The sequence below is a fragment of the Gopherus flavomarginatus genome, chromosome 14, assembly GCF_025201925.1.
Source record: "Gopherus flavomarginatus isolate rGopFla2 chromosome 14, rGopFla2.mat.asm, whole genome shotgun sequence".
NCBI classification, from domain to species: Eukaryota; Metazoa; Chordata; order Testudines; family Testudinidae; genus Gopherus; species Gopherus flavomarginatus.
The window spans coordinates 42193792-42213509 of NC_066630.1; the positions used below are offsets into that span (position 1 = coordinate 42193792).

At 49.3% G+C, this 19718-nt stretch overlaps 1 protein-coding gene across 1 annotated transcript in view; it reads left to right on the top strand.

Moving 5' to 3' along the window:
- The window catches only part of CTCF (CCCTC-binding factor), a 56920-nt gene extending 52697 nt beyond the window's left edge, over window positions 1-4223 (top strand). Inside the window, exon 11 of the mRNA XM_050922396.1 lies at window positions 2650-4223. Coding sequence (XP_050778353.1) covers window positions 2650-2831 — 182 coding nt within the window. The 3' untranslated portion in view covers window positions 2832-4223. The remainder of the gene's footprint in view (window positions 1-2649) is intronic.
- Window positions 4224-19718: the final 15495 nt, after the last annotated feature.

Here is a 19718-nt window from a genome sequence, read left to right on the forward strand (position 1 = left end):
TTCTCCCCCCCTCCACCCCCCGCACATCAAGTAGGAGTCTCAGGGAGCAGCTAGAGGGCAGGAGAAGCACATGGCAGTGGGGGTAGGGACAGCAGAATTGCCAGCAAATGATAGCCTGCAATTGCTAGCCTGCTGGGCAGCTGCAGCACAGGGAACTTAGGGGAGTAGGGAGCTGATAGGGGGGGCTGTTGGTCCACCCTGGTTCCAAGCCCCCACCAGCTAGCTGCAACAGGCTACTCTTTCTGCAATCAGTGGACAAAGCAGACTGACGTTAGAAGGGAGCATTTAACAACCTTAAACGAGCATGTTCCCTAATTGCTCAGCAACGTAACATTGTTAACCGGGACGACTTTTAAGTGAGGAGTTACTGTGTTTAAATCTGAAATTTCCTGGTGTTGTAATTGTAGGGGTCCTGGCCCAAAAAGGAGTTGTGGGAGTGGGGATAACAATGTTTTTTAGGGGTGGTTGCAGTACTTCTACCTTTGCTTCTGTGTTGCTGTTGGTGACAGAGCTGCCTTCAGAGCTGGGCAGAAGTAAGGAGAATGGCCTGATATGATAGTGCCACTCTTACTTCTGTGCTGCTGCCTGTGGAACTGGGCCCTCAGTCAGCAGTTGCCACTCTCTGGCCGCCCATCTCTGAAGGCAGTAGCGCAGAAGTAAGGGTTTTACTGGTACGGTACTGCCACCCTCACCTCTGTGCTGCTGCTGACAGGGCACTCCCTGCAGAGCTGGGTGCCCAGCCAACAACCGCCGCTCTCCAGCTGCCAAGTTCTGAAGACAGTGCAGAAGTAAGGGTGGCAATACCGTAACCCCCCTAAAATAACCTCGTGACCCACTGCAACTACCTTTTGGGAATAGGGCCCACGATTTGAGAAATCTGTATCGTATAGGGTAAAAGCCTACAAAAGTCCAGATTTCACAGTCCATGACGCCTTTTTCATGGCCATGAATTTGGCAGGGCCCTAGCCATGGGATACACAAGAGGTGGTACTGCAGCCCCCTGACCCAAGACCGTCCAGAATGGAACATGACCATAAATTGGTAAGGGGTAGGACCAAGGGTGTACGCTACAGGTATAATTATGCCTGCTAAGAAAGAGGAGGGGGAACAGGGACACTGGGAATGTTCTGTGGCATACAAAGCTATGGATATGCTTACTTGATTAACCCCAATAAACATTGCATTGCCTGCACTTCGGACTTCTGGTCTTCCACTTTTTATCTGTGTGACAAGAACCAGGGGAAGGTGAAGGAAAAGCCCCTACCATGGAGCTGAGTACTTTTTAAAATATGCTCACTCACTCTCATCATTTTACTGAAGAACCTTAATGTGGTTGAGATCCTGCCTGCAGGACTCAATTCAAGACTCCTTTTGGTGTAGGCATTTCATGACAGAGTTATGGAGCTAATCCATCGGAGGCAGTTCTGTAGGGGATTTATCTTTTTCTTTACAGGTTAACATGCTTCCAAGCTGTGCAAATTACTTCCAGGTGCTCTGGCAAATTAAACACTAAAAATTTGTAACAATAATAATCAGGTGTATGAAGCAGCCCAGATCATACCCTAAAAATTAGTGTTTACTTTCAGTCCATTGTTCATTATGGTAGTACAATGAGCATCTCTCAGTGGTAGGTGCTAGATGAACATAGGTAGACGTGATCCTTGCCCAAAGGGTGATGTTGTAAGACTAAAGCCCAGTAGAAGGTTTTACAGAATCCAAGAAAAATATTCATATAAATCACACTTGAAGGGTGAGTGTGTTCCCCTCTTCAAGGAATGGCTGCCACCTACTACTGTCCTCCTGTGTACTCAAGGCCCCAAGTGCTGTGCCACAAGGCACTGAATCCTGTCTAAACATTTACATTGCACTCTGGTCTTGAATTCAACTGCGGCATCACACCAGTTAGCAAATGGAAATGTTTAGTCAGTGAGCACCCATATAGTCAATATGGTATTGTTAGTTTCTCTGCTATGAAACAATGTATTTTATGTTGCCTCATAATTGTCCACCTACAGCAGATACTTGTGTTGGCAACACAACTGCATGTAGAGGCTGCTGTAAGGAAGCTGTAGCAAACTTGTGATACTTGAGGATGAGCAGGAGATAGGTCTCATATTTTTGGCGCCCCCATTCTGAGGAGAATGTGCTTCTTGAGGTCAGGCAGGGAGAGGCTGGACTCCTGTGTTCCTGGAAAATTGCCTTAAATTCCCATTTATGGAGTATGGATCGCTGAACTTGTGCTGAATGCCCCTTCTCATGCAGGGCATTGAGCCTCTTACCACTGCTGTAAACAGTTACAATTTACCCCAGCAGTAAACCTCCAGCCCAGTGAGTACTGCTGAACCAGGGCTGACCTTGACTCTACTCAAAGGTTGGGTTATTAATTCAGATGATATTTGCAACAATGAGAAGTGCTTAGCAGTGGATTCTGGCAGCACATAAATGCTGCTAAAATGCTGGGGCCTTGATTATCGTTGGTAAACTAGGATTGAATTTGTGAAAAGATGGTTAATATTCTGTGTTCAGTTTCAGTAATAAACTGTCTGGCATGGAAAGAAACTATATAAAACACTTTTGAAGAGTATCTATTTTAACATATCCCCTGCCTGTGAAATCTGTGTTCTGATATCTCCCTTTTTTCCTTGCTAGCTGCAGCAATCATTCAGGTTGAAGACCAGAACACTGGTGCAATTGAAAACATTATAGTTGAAGTAAAGAAAGAACCCGATGCAGAAACAGCAGGGGAAGAAGAGGAGGCTCAGCCTGCTGTAGTGGAAGCTCCCAATGGAGATCTCACTCCTGAGATGATTCTGAGCATGATGGACCGGTGATGGAGGAAAAGGCCAAGCTTGCTGACTGAACTGGCCTGGGCTGTGTTTAAACGGCTCAAATCTATTTTTCCTTTTACCTTTTTTCTTGGCTTTGGGAAATGCATCATTTTAGACCATTTTACCAAACATACTGGGAAATAAAACTTCAAAATGATGTTAGAATGTGATTTAACTAGAACTTGCTGTTTTATGTTAACGTTACAGGATCATGGAGCATTAGAATGTATGTTGGAGTCCTTGAGGGTTTCCCGTGAGATGCTCGATTCATTTGCTCTGAACTGCATTGTAATGATGGTCCAAGGACAGTGTTTACATGTAACAAGTTTTAATACACAAAAGTGGAAAAATGGAAGCCCTGATTAGCATATGTGGTACACCACTCTGGACTTGCCCTTTGAGTTCCCAAAGTCCTCCAGCCTTCGTCTCCCAGTAGTGTTTTTAACTGTAAATGCAGACTGGGGAGGGTTCTAAACTTTTAAAATGCTTTTGGTTTTGCTTTGCCCCACTGACTAGCTCCGGTTCTCCGAGTCGGCTGCACACGGTAGTTTTTGGCATGCTCCAACTGGTTTCTGTCCTCATGCTTTGCTCTGGGCAAAGCATTTCTGCAATGGTCAAGCTTGTAAATAACTTTTTTTTTGTTTTTACATTTTAATCTTTTTCCATTAATTAAGAGGTATGAAAAATGCAGATTAAGAAAACCCCAGTGTTTTAATGACTTGCAAATTAAGTGACAAGAGAATTGGTAGAGTGTAAATGTTGGAAAAGCTGTTGATAACCAATCACGTAGAAGAGAGAGGTACCCAGACTATTGTCGCAAAACAACGGAAGCCCAACCATGAAATCTGGTTTCAAAGCACATGGAACTGGCATTTAAAACCTGTATAATTAACCTTTTCAGTTGTAACTTCACAACTACATTTTCTTTGCTCTACTTTGTAGTTGTGTTTTGTGTTTATGAATCCTATGTTAAGACAAGTGGTGATTTGCAAGTGGATCACTGCAGCCCTGGAAACCTGGGCCAGGAAATTTTACTAGGTCAGTAATTATAAAATTTTGGATCTCTAATAAAAAGACAGCAAAGGAATAATGTGAAATACAAATGATGCCTGTATATGAACTGTCACATGTTAAAATATGTAAGCTTTTTATAGAGCCTCAGTCTTGCTGATTTCAAACAAATTTTTCTTCTATGTATCGCTTTTAAGAGAGCTATCAGTTTAGCTATCAGATTCTAGGTTGATGCATTTTTGTACTTAGCTGTACTGTGTGATATTTTTCATTATTTTAGAAAGCCAACACGAGAAAAACCTGTTATAAAATATGTAATGGGGTTTGAAAGCTGGGAAGAAGAATATACTGCTGTACAGCTAATAAATAATAATAATGGATTAACATGCATGCTCCCTGGCTGTTTCCTTTGCACTGTTTAACTTGGAGACAAGTTTCTCAGCTGTCCTGTGACTACCTATGGAGAAATTTCTCCTCCCTCTGGAAGGACATTGGGCAGCCTGCAGTTCTGTGTGTGCGGCAGTATGCAGAAGAAAGAAGGCCTTTCTAATCATATGAAATGTGTCTGAGTGGATGTTCAGTGCAACCCCAGTGCTAGAAAGCACTGCTGTTTGGAATGCTGCCAGTCGACTGCATCTGTTCACACAAGCACAAAGCTCTGGTGGGCTTGGCTCATGTTCTCATCCAGGAATTGCATTTGGGGATTGTTAGTGGGTGGTTAAAGACAATGTTTATATGAAATCTAGTCCATTCTCCAAAATGAATTTGAAAGTACATTTGTCTATAGCACATGCACCAAGCCCCTCGTTGCTTATATTCCCATCTGCTTAATTCTAAATGTTGTTAACCCTGAAGAGTCCTAGCAAGAAGCGGGTGAAAGAGGTCTGAGTGCCCTGGAGCAGTCTGGTAGGTAAGAGCAGGCTAGACAATAAAACAAAGTTATATAAGATCTGACATCTAAAAACTTTGGAGCTGCATATATAGTTTGGGTGGAGGTGCACAGGTCTGTGGGAGGGGAGCTCTGTAGTGGAATGGAGGGTGCAGGTCAGGGTGGGGGTGCACTGGTCTGTGTGAGTGGGGAGCTGTAGTGGAATAGGGGTGCAGGTCAGGGTTGGGGTGCACTGGTCTGTGTGAGTGGGGAGCTCTGTAGTGGAATAGGGGGTGCAGGTCAGGGTGGACCTGCACTGGTCTCTATGGGGAACTCGGGGATGGAATAGTAGTGGGTGCAGGTCAGGGTGGAGATGCACTGGTCTGTCTGGGTAGGGGAGCTCGGGTGGAATAGCAGGGGGTGCAGGTCAGGGTGGGGGTGCACTGGTCTGGGTAGGGGAGCTCAGGTGGAATAGCAGGGGGTGCAGGTCAGGGTGGGGGTGCACTAGTCTGTGTAGGGGAGCTCAGGTGGAATAGCTGGGGCGCAGGTCAGGGTGGGGGTAAACTAGTCTGTGTAGGGGAGCTCGGGTGGAATAGTAGGGGGTGCAAGTCAGGGTGGGGGTGCACTGGTCTGTGTGTGGGGAGCTTGGGTGGAATAGCAGGGGGTGCAGGTCACGGTGAGGGTGCACTGGTCTGTGTGGGGAGCTCGGGTGGAATAGGAGGGGGTGCAGGTCAGTGAGTGTGCACTGGTCTGGCTGTGTGGGGAGCTCTGGGATGGAGTAGCAGGGGGTGCAGGTCAGGGTGGAGGTGCACTGGTCTGTGTGGGGAGCTCTGGGGTGGAATAGCAGGGGGTGCAGGTCAGGGTGGGGGTGCACTGGTCTGTGTGGGGAGCTCTGGGGTGGAATAGCAGGGGGTGTGGGTCAGGGTGAGGGTGCACTGGTCTGTGTGGGGAGCTCGGGTGGAGTTGCTGGAGGTCGGTCAGGGTGGGGAGCTCTGTGGTGGAATAGCAGGGGGTCTGGGTCATGGTGGAGGTGCACTGGTCTGTCTGTGTGGGGAGCTCTGGGGTGGAATAGGAGGGGGTGCAGGTCAGGGTGGGGGTGCACTGGTCTGTCTGTGTGGGGAGCTCGGGTGGATTAGCAGGGGGTGCAGGTCAGGGTGGGGGTGCACTGGTGTGTGTGGGGAGCTCTGGGGTGGAATAGCAGGGGGTGTGGGTCAGGGTGGGGGTGCACTGGTCTCTGTGGGGAGCTCTGCGGTGGAGTAGCTGGGGGTCTGCGTCAGGGTGGGGGGTGCACTGGTCTGTGTGGGGAGCTCAGGGGTGGAATAGCAGGGGGTCCGGGTCAGGGTGGAGGTGCACTGGTCTGTCTGTGTGGGGAGCTCTGGGGTGGAATAGGAGGGGGTGCAGGTCAGGGTTGGGGTACACTGGTCTGTGTGAGGAGCTCTGGGGTGGAATAGCAGGGGATGCAGGTCAGGGTGGGGGTGCACTGGTCTGTGTGGGAAGCTCTTGGGTGGAATAGCAGGGGGTGCAGGTCAGGGTGGGGGTGCACTGGTCTGTGTGGGGAGCTCGGGTGGAATAGCTGGGGGTGCAGGTCAGGGTGGGGGTGTACTGGTCTGTGTGGGGAGCTCTGGGGTGGAATAGCAAGGGGTGCAGGTCAGGGTGGGGGTGTACTGGTCTGTGTGGGGAGCTCTGGGGTGGAATAGCAGGGAGTGTAGGTCAGGGTTGGGGTGCACTGGTCTGTGTGGGGAGCTCTGGGGTTTAATAGCAGAGGGTGAAGGTCAGGGTTGGGGTGCACTGGTCTGTGTGGGGAGCTCTGGGGTTTAATAGTAGGTGATGCAGGTCAGGGTGGGGGTGTACTGGTCTGTGTGGGGAGCTCTGGGGTGGAATAACAGAGGGTGAAGATCAGGGTTGGGGTGCACTGGTCTGTGTGGGGAGCTCTGGGGTGGAATAGCAGGGAGTGTAGGTCAGGGTGGGGGTGCACTGGTCTGTGTGGGGAGCTCTCTGGGGTGGAATAGCTGGGGGTGCAGGTCAGAGTGGGGGTGCACTGGTCTGTGTGGGGAGCTCTCTGGGGTGGAATAGCTGGGGGTGCAGGTAAGGGTGGGGGTGTCCTGGTCTGTGTGGGGAGCTCTGGGGTGGAATAGCAGGGAGTGTAGGTCAGGGTTGGGGTGCACTGGTCTGTGTGGGGAGCTCTCTGGGGTGGAATAGCAGGGAGTGTAGGTCAGGGTTGGGGTGCACTGGTCTGTGTAGGGAGCTCTGGGGTGGAATAGCTGGGGGTGCAGGTAAGGGTGGGGGTGTACTGGTCTGTGTGGGGAGCTCTGGGGTGGAATAGCAGAGGGTGAAGGTCAGGGTTGGGATGCACTGGTCTGTGTGGGGAGCTCTGGGGTGGAATAGCAGGGAGTGTAGGTCAGGGTTGGGGTGCACTGGTCTGTGTGGGGAGCTCTCTGGGGTGGAATAGCAGGGAGTGTAGGTCAGGGTTGGGGTGCACTGGTCTGTGTAGGGAGCTCTGGGGTGGAATACCTGGGGGTGCAGGTCAGGGTGGGGGTGCACTGGTCTGTGTGGGGAGCTCTGGGGTGGAATAGCTGGGGGTGCAGGTAAGGGTGGGGGTGCACTGGTCTGTGTGGGGAGCTCTCTGGGGTGGAATAGCTGGGGGTGCAGGTCAGGGTGGGGGTGCACTGGTCTGTGTGGGGAGCTCTGGGGTGGAATAGCTGGGGGTGCAGGTAAGGGTGGGGGTGCACTGGTCTGTGTGGGGAGCTCTGGGGTGGAATAGCTGGGGGTGCAGGTAAGGGTGGGGGTGCACTGGTCTGTGTGGGGAGCTCTCTGGGGTGGAATAGCTGGGGGTGCAGGTCAGGGTGGGGGTGCACTGGTCTGTGTGGGGAGCTCTCTGGGGTGGAATACCTGGGGGTGCAGGTCAGGGTGGGGGTGCACTGGTCTGTGTGGGGAGCTCTGGGGTGGAATAGCAGGGAGTGTAGGTAAGGGTGGGGGTGTACTGGTCTGTGTGGGGAGCTCTGGGGTGGAATAGCAGAGGGTGAAGGTCAGGGTGGGGGTGCACTGGTCTGTGTGGGGAGCTCTCTGGGGTGGAATAGCTGGGGGTGCAGGTCAGAGTGGGGGTGCACTGGTCTGTGTGGGGAGCTCTCTGGGGTGGAATAGCTGGGGGTGCAGGTCAGAGTGGGGGTGCACTGGTCTGTGTGGGGAGCTCTCTGGGGTGGAATAGCTGGGGGTGCAGGTCAGAGTGGGGGTGCACTGGTCTGCGTGGGGAGCTCTGGGGTGGAATAGCAGGGAGTGTAGGTCAGGGTGGGGAGCTCTCTGGGGTGGAATAGCTGGCGGTGCAGGTCAGGGTGGGGGTGTACTGGTCTGTGTGGGGAGCTCTCTGGGGTGGAATAGCTGGCGGTGCAGGTCAGGGTGGGGGTGCACTGGTCTGTGTGGGGAGCTCTGGGGTGGAATAGCAGGGAGTGTAGGTCAGGGTGGGGAGCTCTCTGGGGTGGAATAGCTGGGGGTGGAGGTCAGGGTGGGGGTGCACTGGTCTGTGTGGGGAGCTCTCTGGGGTGGAATAGCTGGGGGTTCCTATACAGTGCAGGGCGAGATGCACTCGCAGGTTTTCTTATGTGAACCGTTTGCAGTGTCAACTATAGGCGATCAGGTGACACCTCCCAAGAATTATTCCAGCAGGTGATTCATGCACTTGCGTGCTAAACTCTGTCACTCCTGCTCCCTTGCAAGCTGTAGAAGGAACAGATACAGGGCTAGGTTTAGACGTGGCAAAATTCAGGCGGTTCACAAACTGGAAAGGGCTCAGAAAAGAGCTACACAAACTATTTGAGGTCTGGGGTATCTGCTTTATCGTGAGCAATTTGAGAAACTATTTAGTTCTGTGAAAGACAGTGGAGCGGAGGGCGACGTGATCATGTTTTACAGGGACTGGTGAATTAATCTCATGGATTAAGAGAGTTAAAACTGTTAAACTCTTTCACTGTCCAACATTAAATGTTGTTAAAGAAGGTTTGGGGTTTGACATACAGGGACCTGAGCCTGCTTGGTGCCGTGGCAAACACACCATTAAACATCCTCTGAGCCTTTCATTAAATGAGGAGACGGAGGAACAGTTAAAGCCTTTGAGAAGCATTAAATAAGGGTGGTTTTAACAACACTCCTTGTTTCCTTTCCCTTTAGCTGGAGAGAGAAGGAAAAGCCCCGGGTCTGACAATCTCTTCAAAGGTATCAAAGGTGGTAATAACTGTCCAGCTGGGGAGAAGAGAAGCAGTTAGCTGCGATGGGCTGGAGCTGTTGTTGTTACAGCCTGATCTGTGTCATCCTGGGTGGTGCTGGGATTCAGCTGGAGCCGGTAGGGTGGTGATTTCGTCTGGGCCCCGCTCTCTGGCCCGTCTGGGCAGGACATCGCTCAGGACTTTTTTTTTTTTTTTTTGTTCTGCTGGCAGCACTCGGCATTTTTTTTTTTACTCCACCAGCGGAACGTGCCCCCTCCCCCACCTCGTGTCCTGATATTTTCTTCATCTCATCTGGTCACCCTACTCAGGAACAGGATGACAATGGCCGAGGGTCCCAGGTGTTGATGGGACGGGGGCAGCTATGGTGGTGCAGCTCACTCCAGTAGCCTCTGTCTGTTCTTCAGCCAGGGAGGGAATGGTGAGTGGACTAGCCCATGCCCCACTACTTACCCTTAGTTTCTGATGCACCGATTTTAAGTTCCACATCTTCTGTTTGTGCCACACATGATTTCAACACTATTCTTGAAGCAGATTAGTAGTAGGGCTGTCGATTAATCGCAGTTAACTCACATGATTAACTCAAAAACATTAATTACAATTAAAAAAATTAATCATGATTAATCGCACTATTAAACAATACAATGCCAGTTGAAATTTATTAAATATTTTGGACATTTTTCTACTTTTTTAATATATTGATTTCTATTACAATGCAGATATCCCTCCCTGATATTAATCCCTCTGATATATTTATAAAGAGCAATCATATCCCCCCTCAACCTTCTTTTGGTTAGGTTAAACAAGCCAATCTCTTTGAGTCTCCTTTCATAAGCCAGGTTTTCCATTCCTCAGATCATCCTAGTAGCCCTTCTCTGTACCTGTTCCAGTTTGAATTAATCCTTCTTAAACATGGGAGACCAGAACTGCACACAGTATTCCAGATGAGGTCTCACCAGTGCCTTGTACAACGGTACTAAGACCTCCTTATCTCTACTGGAAATACCTTGCCTGATGCATCCCAAGACTGCATTAACTTTTTTCATGGCCATATCACATTGGCGGCTCATAGTCATCCTATGATCAACCAATACTCTGAGGTCCTTCTCCTCTTCTGTTACTTCCAACTGATGAGTCCCAGTTTATAGCAAAAATTCTTGTTATTAATCCCTAAATGCATGACCTTGCACTTTTCACTATTAAATTTCATCCTATTACTATTACTCCAGTTTACAAGGTCATCCAAATCTTCTTGTATGATATCCTGGTCCTTCTCTGTATTCACCTCATAAAAGTACTGCAGTGCAATCTCTTTATAGTGATAGCGTAACTTACAAAGGTAGATTTTTTTTTTGTTATATATTGCACTCAAAAACAAAACAATGTAAAACTTTGGAGCCTACAAGCCCACTCAGTCCTACTTCTTGTTCAGCCAATCACTAAGACAAACAAGTTTGTTTACATTCATGGGAGATAATACTGCCCTCTTCTTCTTCGAGTGATTGCTCATATCCATTCCAGTTAGGTGTGTGTGCCGCGCGTGCACATTCGTCGGAAAACTTTTACCCTAGCAACTCAGTGGGCCGGCAGGTCGCCCCCTAGAGTGGCGCCGTCATGGTGCTCGATATATACCCCTGCCGGCCCACCCGCTCCTCAGTTCCTTCTTACCGCCCGTGTCGGTCGTTGGAACAGTGGAGCGCGGCTTAGCTGACCTCCACTTCCCTAGCTACTCGTAGTTCTCGTATATAGTTATGCAGTTATAATCCTTTTTTATATATATTTGTATAGTTATACGTTTTTTCTTTGCTAACATAGTTAGTTTAGTAATAGTTAGCGGGGTTCAGGAAGTAGCCCCTTCCATGAACCTGGCACCGGAGCCCATGCACGGCTCACCGGGTTTTAAAATGGGCTCGGTCTGCCAGAAGCCGATGCCGAAGAGCCACACGACTCCTGTTTGAAGTGCCTCAGGGAATCACACTTGACAGCTAAGTGCCCCATTTGCAAGGCTTTTAAGCCGAGAACAAAAAGGAGTGGGACTTTCACTTACCCCTCCACCTTTGGCACCGAGCGATGATCAAACGGCTGGCAGAAGCACCTCCTCGGCACCGGACCCCGCCGGTACCGCCAAGGCCTTTCGGCACCGGCCTTCACTGGCACCGAAGTCGACTCGGCACCGCTCCCTTCCTCCGAGGTCGAGAGAGCCTACAATTCCTGCTGGTGCCTGATGGCTCCCCGGCACGCGCCGTGGTTGAGCCCCCTGCTCCTGCTGCTTCCGTGTCACCTGCATCGCAGCCAGAGAGCTCGTCTGAGTCGGATTGCCCGGCACAGACACCTGCAGAGGCACCGATGACATCGGCACCGTCGATTCCAGTCCCCCAGGGCCATTGAATCCAGTGCCTGACAGCTCCCCGGCACGCGCCGTGGTAGAGCTTACTGCTCCCGCTGCTTCTGTGCCAACTGCACCGCAGCCAGAGAGCTCGTCTAAGTCGGATCGCCCGGCACCAACACCTGCTGAGGCACCGACGACGTCGGCACCGTCGAACCCGGTCCCACAAGGGCCGTCGAATCCAGTGCCTGACGGCTCCCCGGCGCGCACCGTGGTTGAGCTTACTGCTCCTGCTGCTTCCGTGCCAACTGCACCGCAGCCAGAGAGCTCGTCTAAGTCGGATCGCCCGGCACCGACACCTCTGAGGCACTGACAACGTCGGCACCGTCGATTCCAGTCCCACAAGGGCCGTCGAATCCGGTGCCTGTCGGCTCCCCGGCACGCGCCATGGTTGAGCTTATTGCTCCTGCTGCTTCCATGCCGACAGCACCGCAGCCAGAGAGCTCGTCTAAGTCGGATCGCCCGGCACCGACACCTACCGAAGCTCTGACGACCTCGGTACCGTCGATCCCGGTCCCACGAGGGCCGTCGAATCCGGTGCCTGACAGCTCCCCAGTGTGCACCGTGGTTGAGCCTGCTGTTCCCTCCACGCCGGAGGCATTACCAACGGCGAGGGATCTCATTGCCATGACAGAGTCGATGCTGCCTGAACCCGGCACCGCCGGTGCGGGTAATACAGTCTTTTCATATGACCGTCCTCTGTCAGCACAGCAGAGCGGCACCGTTCATGATCACGGTCCCGCAGACACTCCAGCTCCCGTCGGCACACCTGTCATAAACAGATAGCTAAGGGTTAATGTCTCTTTCACCTGAAGCACCTGACCAGAGGACCAATCAGGAAACCGGATTTTTTCAACTCTGGGTGGAGGGAAGTTTGTGTCTGAGTCTTTGTTTTCTGCCTGCCTGCTTTTCTCTGAGCTTTGGAGAAGTAGTTCTACTTTCTAATCTTCTGTTTCTAAGTGTAAGGACAAAGAGATCAGATAGTAAATTATATGGTTTCTTTTCTTTGGTATTTGCATGAATATAAGTGCTGGAGTGCTTTGATTTGTATTCTTTTTAAATAAGGCTGTTTATTCAATATTCTTTTAAGCAATTGACCCTGTATTGTGTCATCTTAATACAGAGAGACCATTTGTATGTATTTTTCTTTCTTTTTATATAAAGCTTTCTTTTAAGACCTGTTGGAGTTTTTCTTTACTTCAGGGAAATTGAGTCTATACTCACCAGGGAATTGGTGGGAGGAAGAAATCGGGGAGATCTGTGTGTTGGATTTGCTAGCCTGATTTTGCATTCCCTCTGGGGGAATAGGAAAGTACTTTTTGTTTCCAGGATTGGGAACAGAGAGGGGGAGTCACTCTGTGTAGTTTCACAGAGCTTGTGTCTGTGTATCTCTCCAGGAGCACCTGGAGGGGGGAAGGGAAAAAGGATTATTTCCCTTTGTTGTGAGACTCAAGGGATTTGGGTCTTGGGGTCCCAGGGAAGGTTTTTCAGGGGGACCAGAGTGCCCCAAAACACTCTAATTTTTTGGGTGGTGGCAGCAGGTACCAGGTCCAAGCTGGTAACTAAGCTTGGAGGTTTTCATGCTAACCCCCATATTTTGGACGCTAAGGTCCAAATCTGGGACTAAGGTTATGATAAGAGTGGCAGTGGTGGGAGGATAGACAGAATCCAGAAGCCAGTGGAAATATTTTATTTTTCTTTTCTCTGCTAGGGGCTTTTTAGCAGAGAGAAACAGTTTGGTTTTAAAAGGGAACCAGAGAGAATTTTTTTTTCTGCTCTCTCTGGCAGTTTGTGGCTTGCATGTTAAGCGAGAAGCCATTAAGAGACTGTTAAGGGTCTTTTGTCACACAATAGCCCTCCCATTAGGAGGCAAGTACCAGCACTATATAAATGCAAATAAAGTGGTTTTTCAGGTTTACTTAACATTGAAGATTAGCTAAAGGCACTGTTGCTAGGCAGACTTCAGGAGGCAACAGAGAACCTGCAGTTCAGAAGATAAACACCGGAGGGCACCCCAACACAAGAAAACGGGAATCATGACTTCTAAGGCAAAAATTGAGGCCGAAGAACAAGTCAGAGAAGCTGAACACAGGCGACAACAGGAAATAAAGCAAACAGAGTTGGAAATAAGAGAGAGAGAAAGAGAGGCAGCCTACCAAAGAGAACAGGCAGCCAAAGAGGCGGACCACCGCCGAGACATGGAAAAACAACAAAAAGAAATGGAAAAACAACAAAAAGAAAATGAAGAGAAGGAAAAACAGAGAAAACATGAACTGGAATTGGCAAAAGCTGGGCTGCATGTGCCAGCCATCCCTAACAACCCGGCGCCAATTATTGCTCCACAGCACAGGAAATTTCCCACCTACAAGGCAGGTGATGACACCGAGGCCTTCTTGGAAAATTTTGAAAGAGCCTGTCTTGGGTACAACATCCCCGAAGACCAGTACATGGTAGAATTGAGGTCACAGCTCAGTGGACCTTTAGCAGAGGTGGCAGCTGAAATGCCTAAGCAGCAAATGAATGACTATAAACTTTTTCAAACCAAGGCCAGATACAGAATGGGGATAACCCCAGATCATGCCCGTCGGCGCTTCAGAACCCAAAAGTGGAAACCAGAGGTGTCATTTCCCAAACACGCCTACTACATTGCAAAAAACTATGAGGCCTGGATAACAGGAAACAACGTTCAAACCTTGGAAGAACTGCACCTCCTCATACAAATGGAGCAGTTCTTGGATGGTGTTCCTGAAGACATCACACGGTACATACAAGATGGAAATCCCAAAAATATCGCTGAGGCGGGGGAGATTGGAGCCAAATGGATGGAACTGGCAGAAAGCAAGAAAGCTAATGTCAAGGGGAACGATTACCCCAGGGGGCACACAGACCATAAACCCTACAACCGAGGACAGCCAAAGACCCCACATACCACCCAAGTAAAGCCACAGATACCCTACCCTTCAACCTCACCAGTCTCCAGTAACTCACCTCGGCCCAGTGACCCATCAGATGGAAGATGCTTTAAGTGTAATGAACTGGGACATATCAAGGCCAACTGTCCCAAGAACACCATGCGAGTGCAATTCATTACACCACCATCACACCAAAGATCCCCAGGCCCGGATGCCTCTCAAATACCCTTGGAGCGAAGGGAAAATTTGAGAGTGGGCGGAAAGAAGGTTACTGCGTGGAGAGACACGGGGGCACAAGTGTCAGCTATCCACCAATCCTTCGTTGACCCCAAATTCATCAACCCAAAGGCCAAAGTTACAATTTACCCCTTCATGTCACAAGCTGTAGACTTGCCTACAGCTGAAATGCCTGTCCAGTACAAAGGCTGGTCAGGAATGTGGACTTTTGCAGTCTATGACAATTATCCTATCCCCATGCTACTGGGGGAAGACTTGGCCAACCAGGTGAGGCGGGCCAAGAGAGTGGGAATGGTTACACGTAGCCAAACCAGGCAAGCTTCCAGACCCATTCCTGTTCCTGAACCGTCCACAGACGCCCCGTCTGTGTTACCAGAGACCCAGACAGAGGTAGTGGACCTGGATTCCATGCCTACCACTGAAACAGCCACAGCACCTCCAGTCCCAGGCCCGGAACTGGAACAGCAACCAGCACCAGCAAGTGCAACCACATCTTCAAACTCAACACCAGAGGGCGCCAGCGAGCCAGAACTGGCAGAAGCCACAGACAGCCATACCCAAAAGGCTCAGCCAGAGCCTGAAGTAACCTCAGGTGCACCAGCGGAGAGCGGTTCACCAGCAACGGAAACAACCCCATCACCTACATCGCTTCCAGAGGGACCAAGCCCAAGTCCACAGTCTGAGGAAGAACTGGTGACCCCAGCCTCAAGGGAAAAGTTCCAGACTGAGCAGGAAGCAGATGACAGCCTTCAGAAAGCGTGGGCGGCGGCATGGAGCACCCCACCGCCTCTCAGCTCTTCTAATCGATCCCGGTTTGTTATAGACCAAGGACTTTTATACAAGGAAATTCTTTCTGGTGGACACCGGGAAGAATGGCAGCCGCAAAAACAGTTGGTGGTTCCAACTAAGTACCGGGGGAAGCTCTTAAGCTTAGCCCATGATCATCCCAGTGGCCATGCTGGGGTGAACAGAACCAAGGACCGGTTGGGGAAGTCCTTCCACTGGGAGGGGATGGGCAAGGACGTTGCCAAGTATGTCCGGTCTTGTGAGGTATGCCAAAGAGTGGGAAAGCCTCAAGACCAGGTCAAGGCCCCTCTCCAGCCACTCCCCATAATTGAGGTCCCATTTCAGCGCGTAGCTGTGGATATTCTGGGCCCTTTCCCAAAAAAGACGCCCAGAGGAAAGCAGTACGTACTGACTTTAGTGGACTTTGCTACCCGATGGCCGGAAGCAGTAGCTCTAGGCAACACCAGGGCTAACACTGTGTGCCTGGCCCTAACAGACATCTTTGCCAGGGTAGGTTGGCCCTCCGACATCCTTACAGATTCAGGGTCTAATTTCCTGGCAGGGACCATGGAAAAACTGTGGGAAACTCATGGGGTAAATCACTTGGTTGCCACCCCGTACCACCATCAAACCAATGGCCTGGTGGAAAGGTTCAATGGAACTTTGGGGGCCATGATACGAAAATTCATCAACGAATTCTCCAATAATTGGGACCTAGTGTTGCAGCAGTTGCTGTTTGCCTACAGGGCTGTACCACATCCCAGTTTAGGGTTTTCACCATTTGAACTTGTGTATGGTCACGAGGTTAAGGGGCCATTACAGTTGGTGAAGCAGCAATGGGAGGGGTTTACACCTTCTCCAGGAACTAACATTCTGGACTTTGTAAGCAACCTACAAAGCACCCTCCGACACTCTTTAGCCCTTGCTAGAGAAAATCTAAAGGATGCTCAGGAAGAGCAAAAGGCCTGGTATGACAGACATGCCAGAGAACGTTCCTTCAAGGTAGGAGACCAGGTTATGGTCTTGAAGGCGCAACAGGCCCATAAGATGGAAACATCATGGGAAGGGCCATTCACGGTCCAAGAGCGCCTGGGAGCTGTAAACTACCTCATAGCATTTCCCAATTCCTCACTAAAGCCTAAAGTGTACCATGTTAATTCTCTCAAGCCTTTCTATTCCAGAGACTTACAGGTTTGTCAGTTTACAGTCCAGGGAGATGATGCTGAGTGGCCTGACGGTGTCTACTACGACGGGAAAAAAGACGGTGGCGTGAAAAAGGTAAACCTCTCAACCACCCTGGAACGTCTGCAGCGGCAACAAATCAAGGAGCTGTGCACTAGCTTCGCCCCATTGTTCTCAGCCACCCCAGGACGGACTGAACGGGCATACCACTCCATTGATACAGGTAATGCTCACCCAATCAGAACCCCACCCTACCGAGTGTCTCCTCATGCCCAAGCTGCTATAGAACGGGAAATCCAGAACATGCTACAGATGGGTATAATCCGCTCATCTACCAGTGCATGGGCATCTCCAGTGGTTCTGGTACCCAAACCAGATGGGAAAATACGCTTTTGCGTGGACTACCATAAGCTAAATGCGGTAACTCGTCCGGACAACTATCCAATGCCACGCACCGATGAGCTATTGAAGAAGTTGGGACGTGCCCAGTTCATCTCTACAATAAACTTAACCAAGGGGTACTGGCAAGTACCGCTAGATGAACCTGCCAAGGAGAGGTCAGCATTCGTCACCCATGCGGGGGTGTATAAATTCAATGTCCTTCCTTTCGGCCTTCGAAATGCACCCGCCACCTTCCAGAGGCTGGTAGATGGTCTACTAGCTGGACTGGAAGAATTTGCAGTTGCCTACCTCAATAATGTGGCCATTTTTTCAGACTCCTGGCCCGAACACCTACTACACCTGAAAAAGGTCTTTAAGCGCATCAGGCAGGCAGGACTAACTGTTAAGGCCAAAAAGTGTCAAATAGGCCAAAACAAAGTAACTTATCTGGGGCACCAGGTGGGTCGAGGAACCATAAACCCCCTACAGGCCAAGGTGGATGCTATCCAAAAGTGGCCTGTCCCACGGTCCAAGAAGCAGGTCCAATCCTTCTTAGGCTTGGCCGGATACTACAGGCGATTTGTACCACACTACAGCCAAATCGCTGCCTCACTGACCAACCTAACCAAAAAGACCCAGCCAAATGCAGTTAAGTGGACTGATGAGTGTCAAAAGGCCTTTACCCAGCTTAAGGCAATGCTCATGTCTGACCCTGTGCTCAGGGCCCCGGACTTTGACAAGCCATTCCTAGTAACCACAAATGCATCTGAGCGTGGTATAGAAGCAGTGCTCATGCAGAAAGCAACAAATCACAACTTCCATCCTGTCGTGTTTCTCAGCAAAAAACTGTCTAAGAGGAAAAGTCACTGGTCAGTCAGTAAAAAAAAATGCTATGCCATTGTGTACGCCCTGAAAAAGCTACGCCCATATGTTTAAAAACGGCGGTTCCAACTACAAACTGACCATGCTGCACTAAAGTGGCTTCATACTGCCAAAAAAAACAACAAAAAACTTCTTCGTTGAAGTTTAGCTCTCCAAAATTTTAATTTTAAAATTCAACACATCACAGGAGCTTGTAATAAAGTTGCTAATGCACTCTCCCGTAAAAGTTTCCCAAAATTCAGTAGTTAAAAAGTGTTCTTAAAATGTAGAAGTCTGTTAGTTATATACTTAGTGGTATATGTAAAGGTGCATGTGTTGTATTAATCTGTTTATTTTCAAGTTCTAGAAAAAAATCGCCGCCAGTGAGCTTCCCCACTGTCTGCAATTTGGGGGGCGTGTCATAAACAGATAGCTAAGGGTTAATGTCTCTTTCACCTGAAGCACCTGACCAGAGGACCAATCAGGAAACCGGATTTTTTCAACTCTGGGTGGAGGGAAGTTTGTGTCTGAGTCTTTGTTTTCTGCCTGCCTGCTTTCTCTGAGCTTTGGAGAAGTAGTTCTACTTTCTAATCTTCTGTTTCTAAGTGTAAGGACAAAGAGATCAGATAGTAAGTTATATGGTTTCTTTTCTTTGGTATTTGCATGAATATAAGTGCTGGAGTGCTTTGATTTGTATTCTTTTTAAATAAGGCTGTTTATTCAATATTCTTTTAAGCAATTGACCCTGTATTGTGTCATCTTAATACAGAGAGACCATTTGTATGTATTTTTCTTTCTTTTTATATAAAGCTTTCTTTTAAGACCTGTTGGAGTTTTTCTTTACTTCAGGGAAATTGAGTCTATACTCACCAGGGAATTGGTGGGAGGAAGAAATCGGGGAGATCTGTGTGTTGGATTTGCTAGCCTGATTTTGCATTCCCTCTGGGGGAATAGGAAAGTACTTTTTGTTTCCAGGATTGGGAACAGAGAGGGGGAGTCACTCTGTGTAGTTTCACAGAGCTTGTGTCTGTGTATCTCTCCAGGAGCACCTGGAGGGGGGAAGGGAAAAAGGATTATTTCCCTTTGTTGTGAGACTCAAGGGATTTGGGTCTTGGGGTCCCAGGGAAGGTTTTTCAGGGGGACCAGAGTGCCCCCAAAACACTCTAATTTTTTGGGTGGTGGCAGCAGGTACCAGGTCCAAGCTGGTAACTAAGCTTGGAGGTTTTCATGCTAACCCCCATATTTTGGACGCTAAGGTCCAAATCTGGGACTAAGGTTATGATAAGAGTGGCAGTGGTGGGAGGATAGACAGAATCCAGAAGCCAGTGGAAATATTTTATTTTTCTTTTCTCTGCTAGGGGCTTTTTAGCAGAGAGAAACAGTTTGGTTTTAAAAGGGAACCAGAGAGAATTTTTTTTTCTGCTCTCTCTGGCAGTTTGTGGCTTGCATGTTAAGCGAGAAGCCATTAAGAGACTGTTAAGGGTCTTTTGTCACACAATAGCCCTCCCATTAGGAGGCAAGTACCAGCACTATATAAATGCAAATAAAGTGGTTTTTCAGGTTTACTTAACATTGAAGATTAGCTAAAGGCACTGTTGCTAGGCAGACTTCAGGAGGCAACAGAGAACCTGCAGTTCAGAAGATAAACACCGGAGGGCACCCCAACACAAGAAAACGGGAATCATGACTTCTAAGGCAAAAATTGAGGCCGAAGAACAAGTCAGAGAAGCTGAACACAGGCGACAACAGGAAATAAAGCAAACAGAGTTGGAAATAAGAGAGAGAGAAAGAGAGGCAGCCTACCAAAGAGAACAGGCAGCCAAAGAGGCGGACCACCGCCGAGACATGGAAAAAACAACAAAAAGAAATGGAAAAACAACAAAAAAGAAAATGAAGAGAAGGAAAAACAGAGAAAACATGAACTGGAATTGGCAAAAGCTGGGCTGCATGTGCCAGCCATCCCTAACAACCCGGCGCCAATTATTGCTCCACAGCACAGGAAATTTCCCACCTACAAGGCAGGTGATGACACCGAGGCCTTCTTGGAAAATT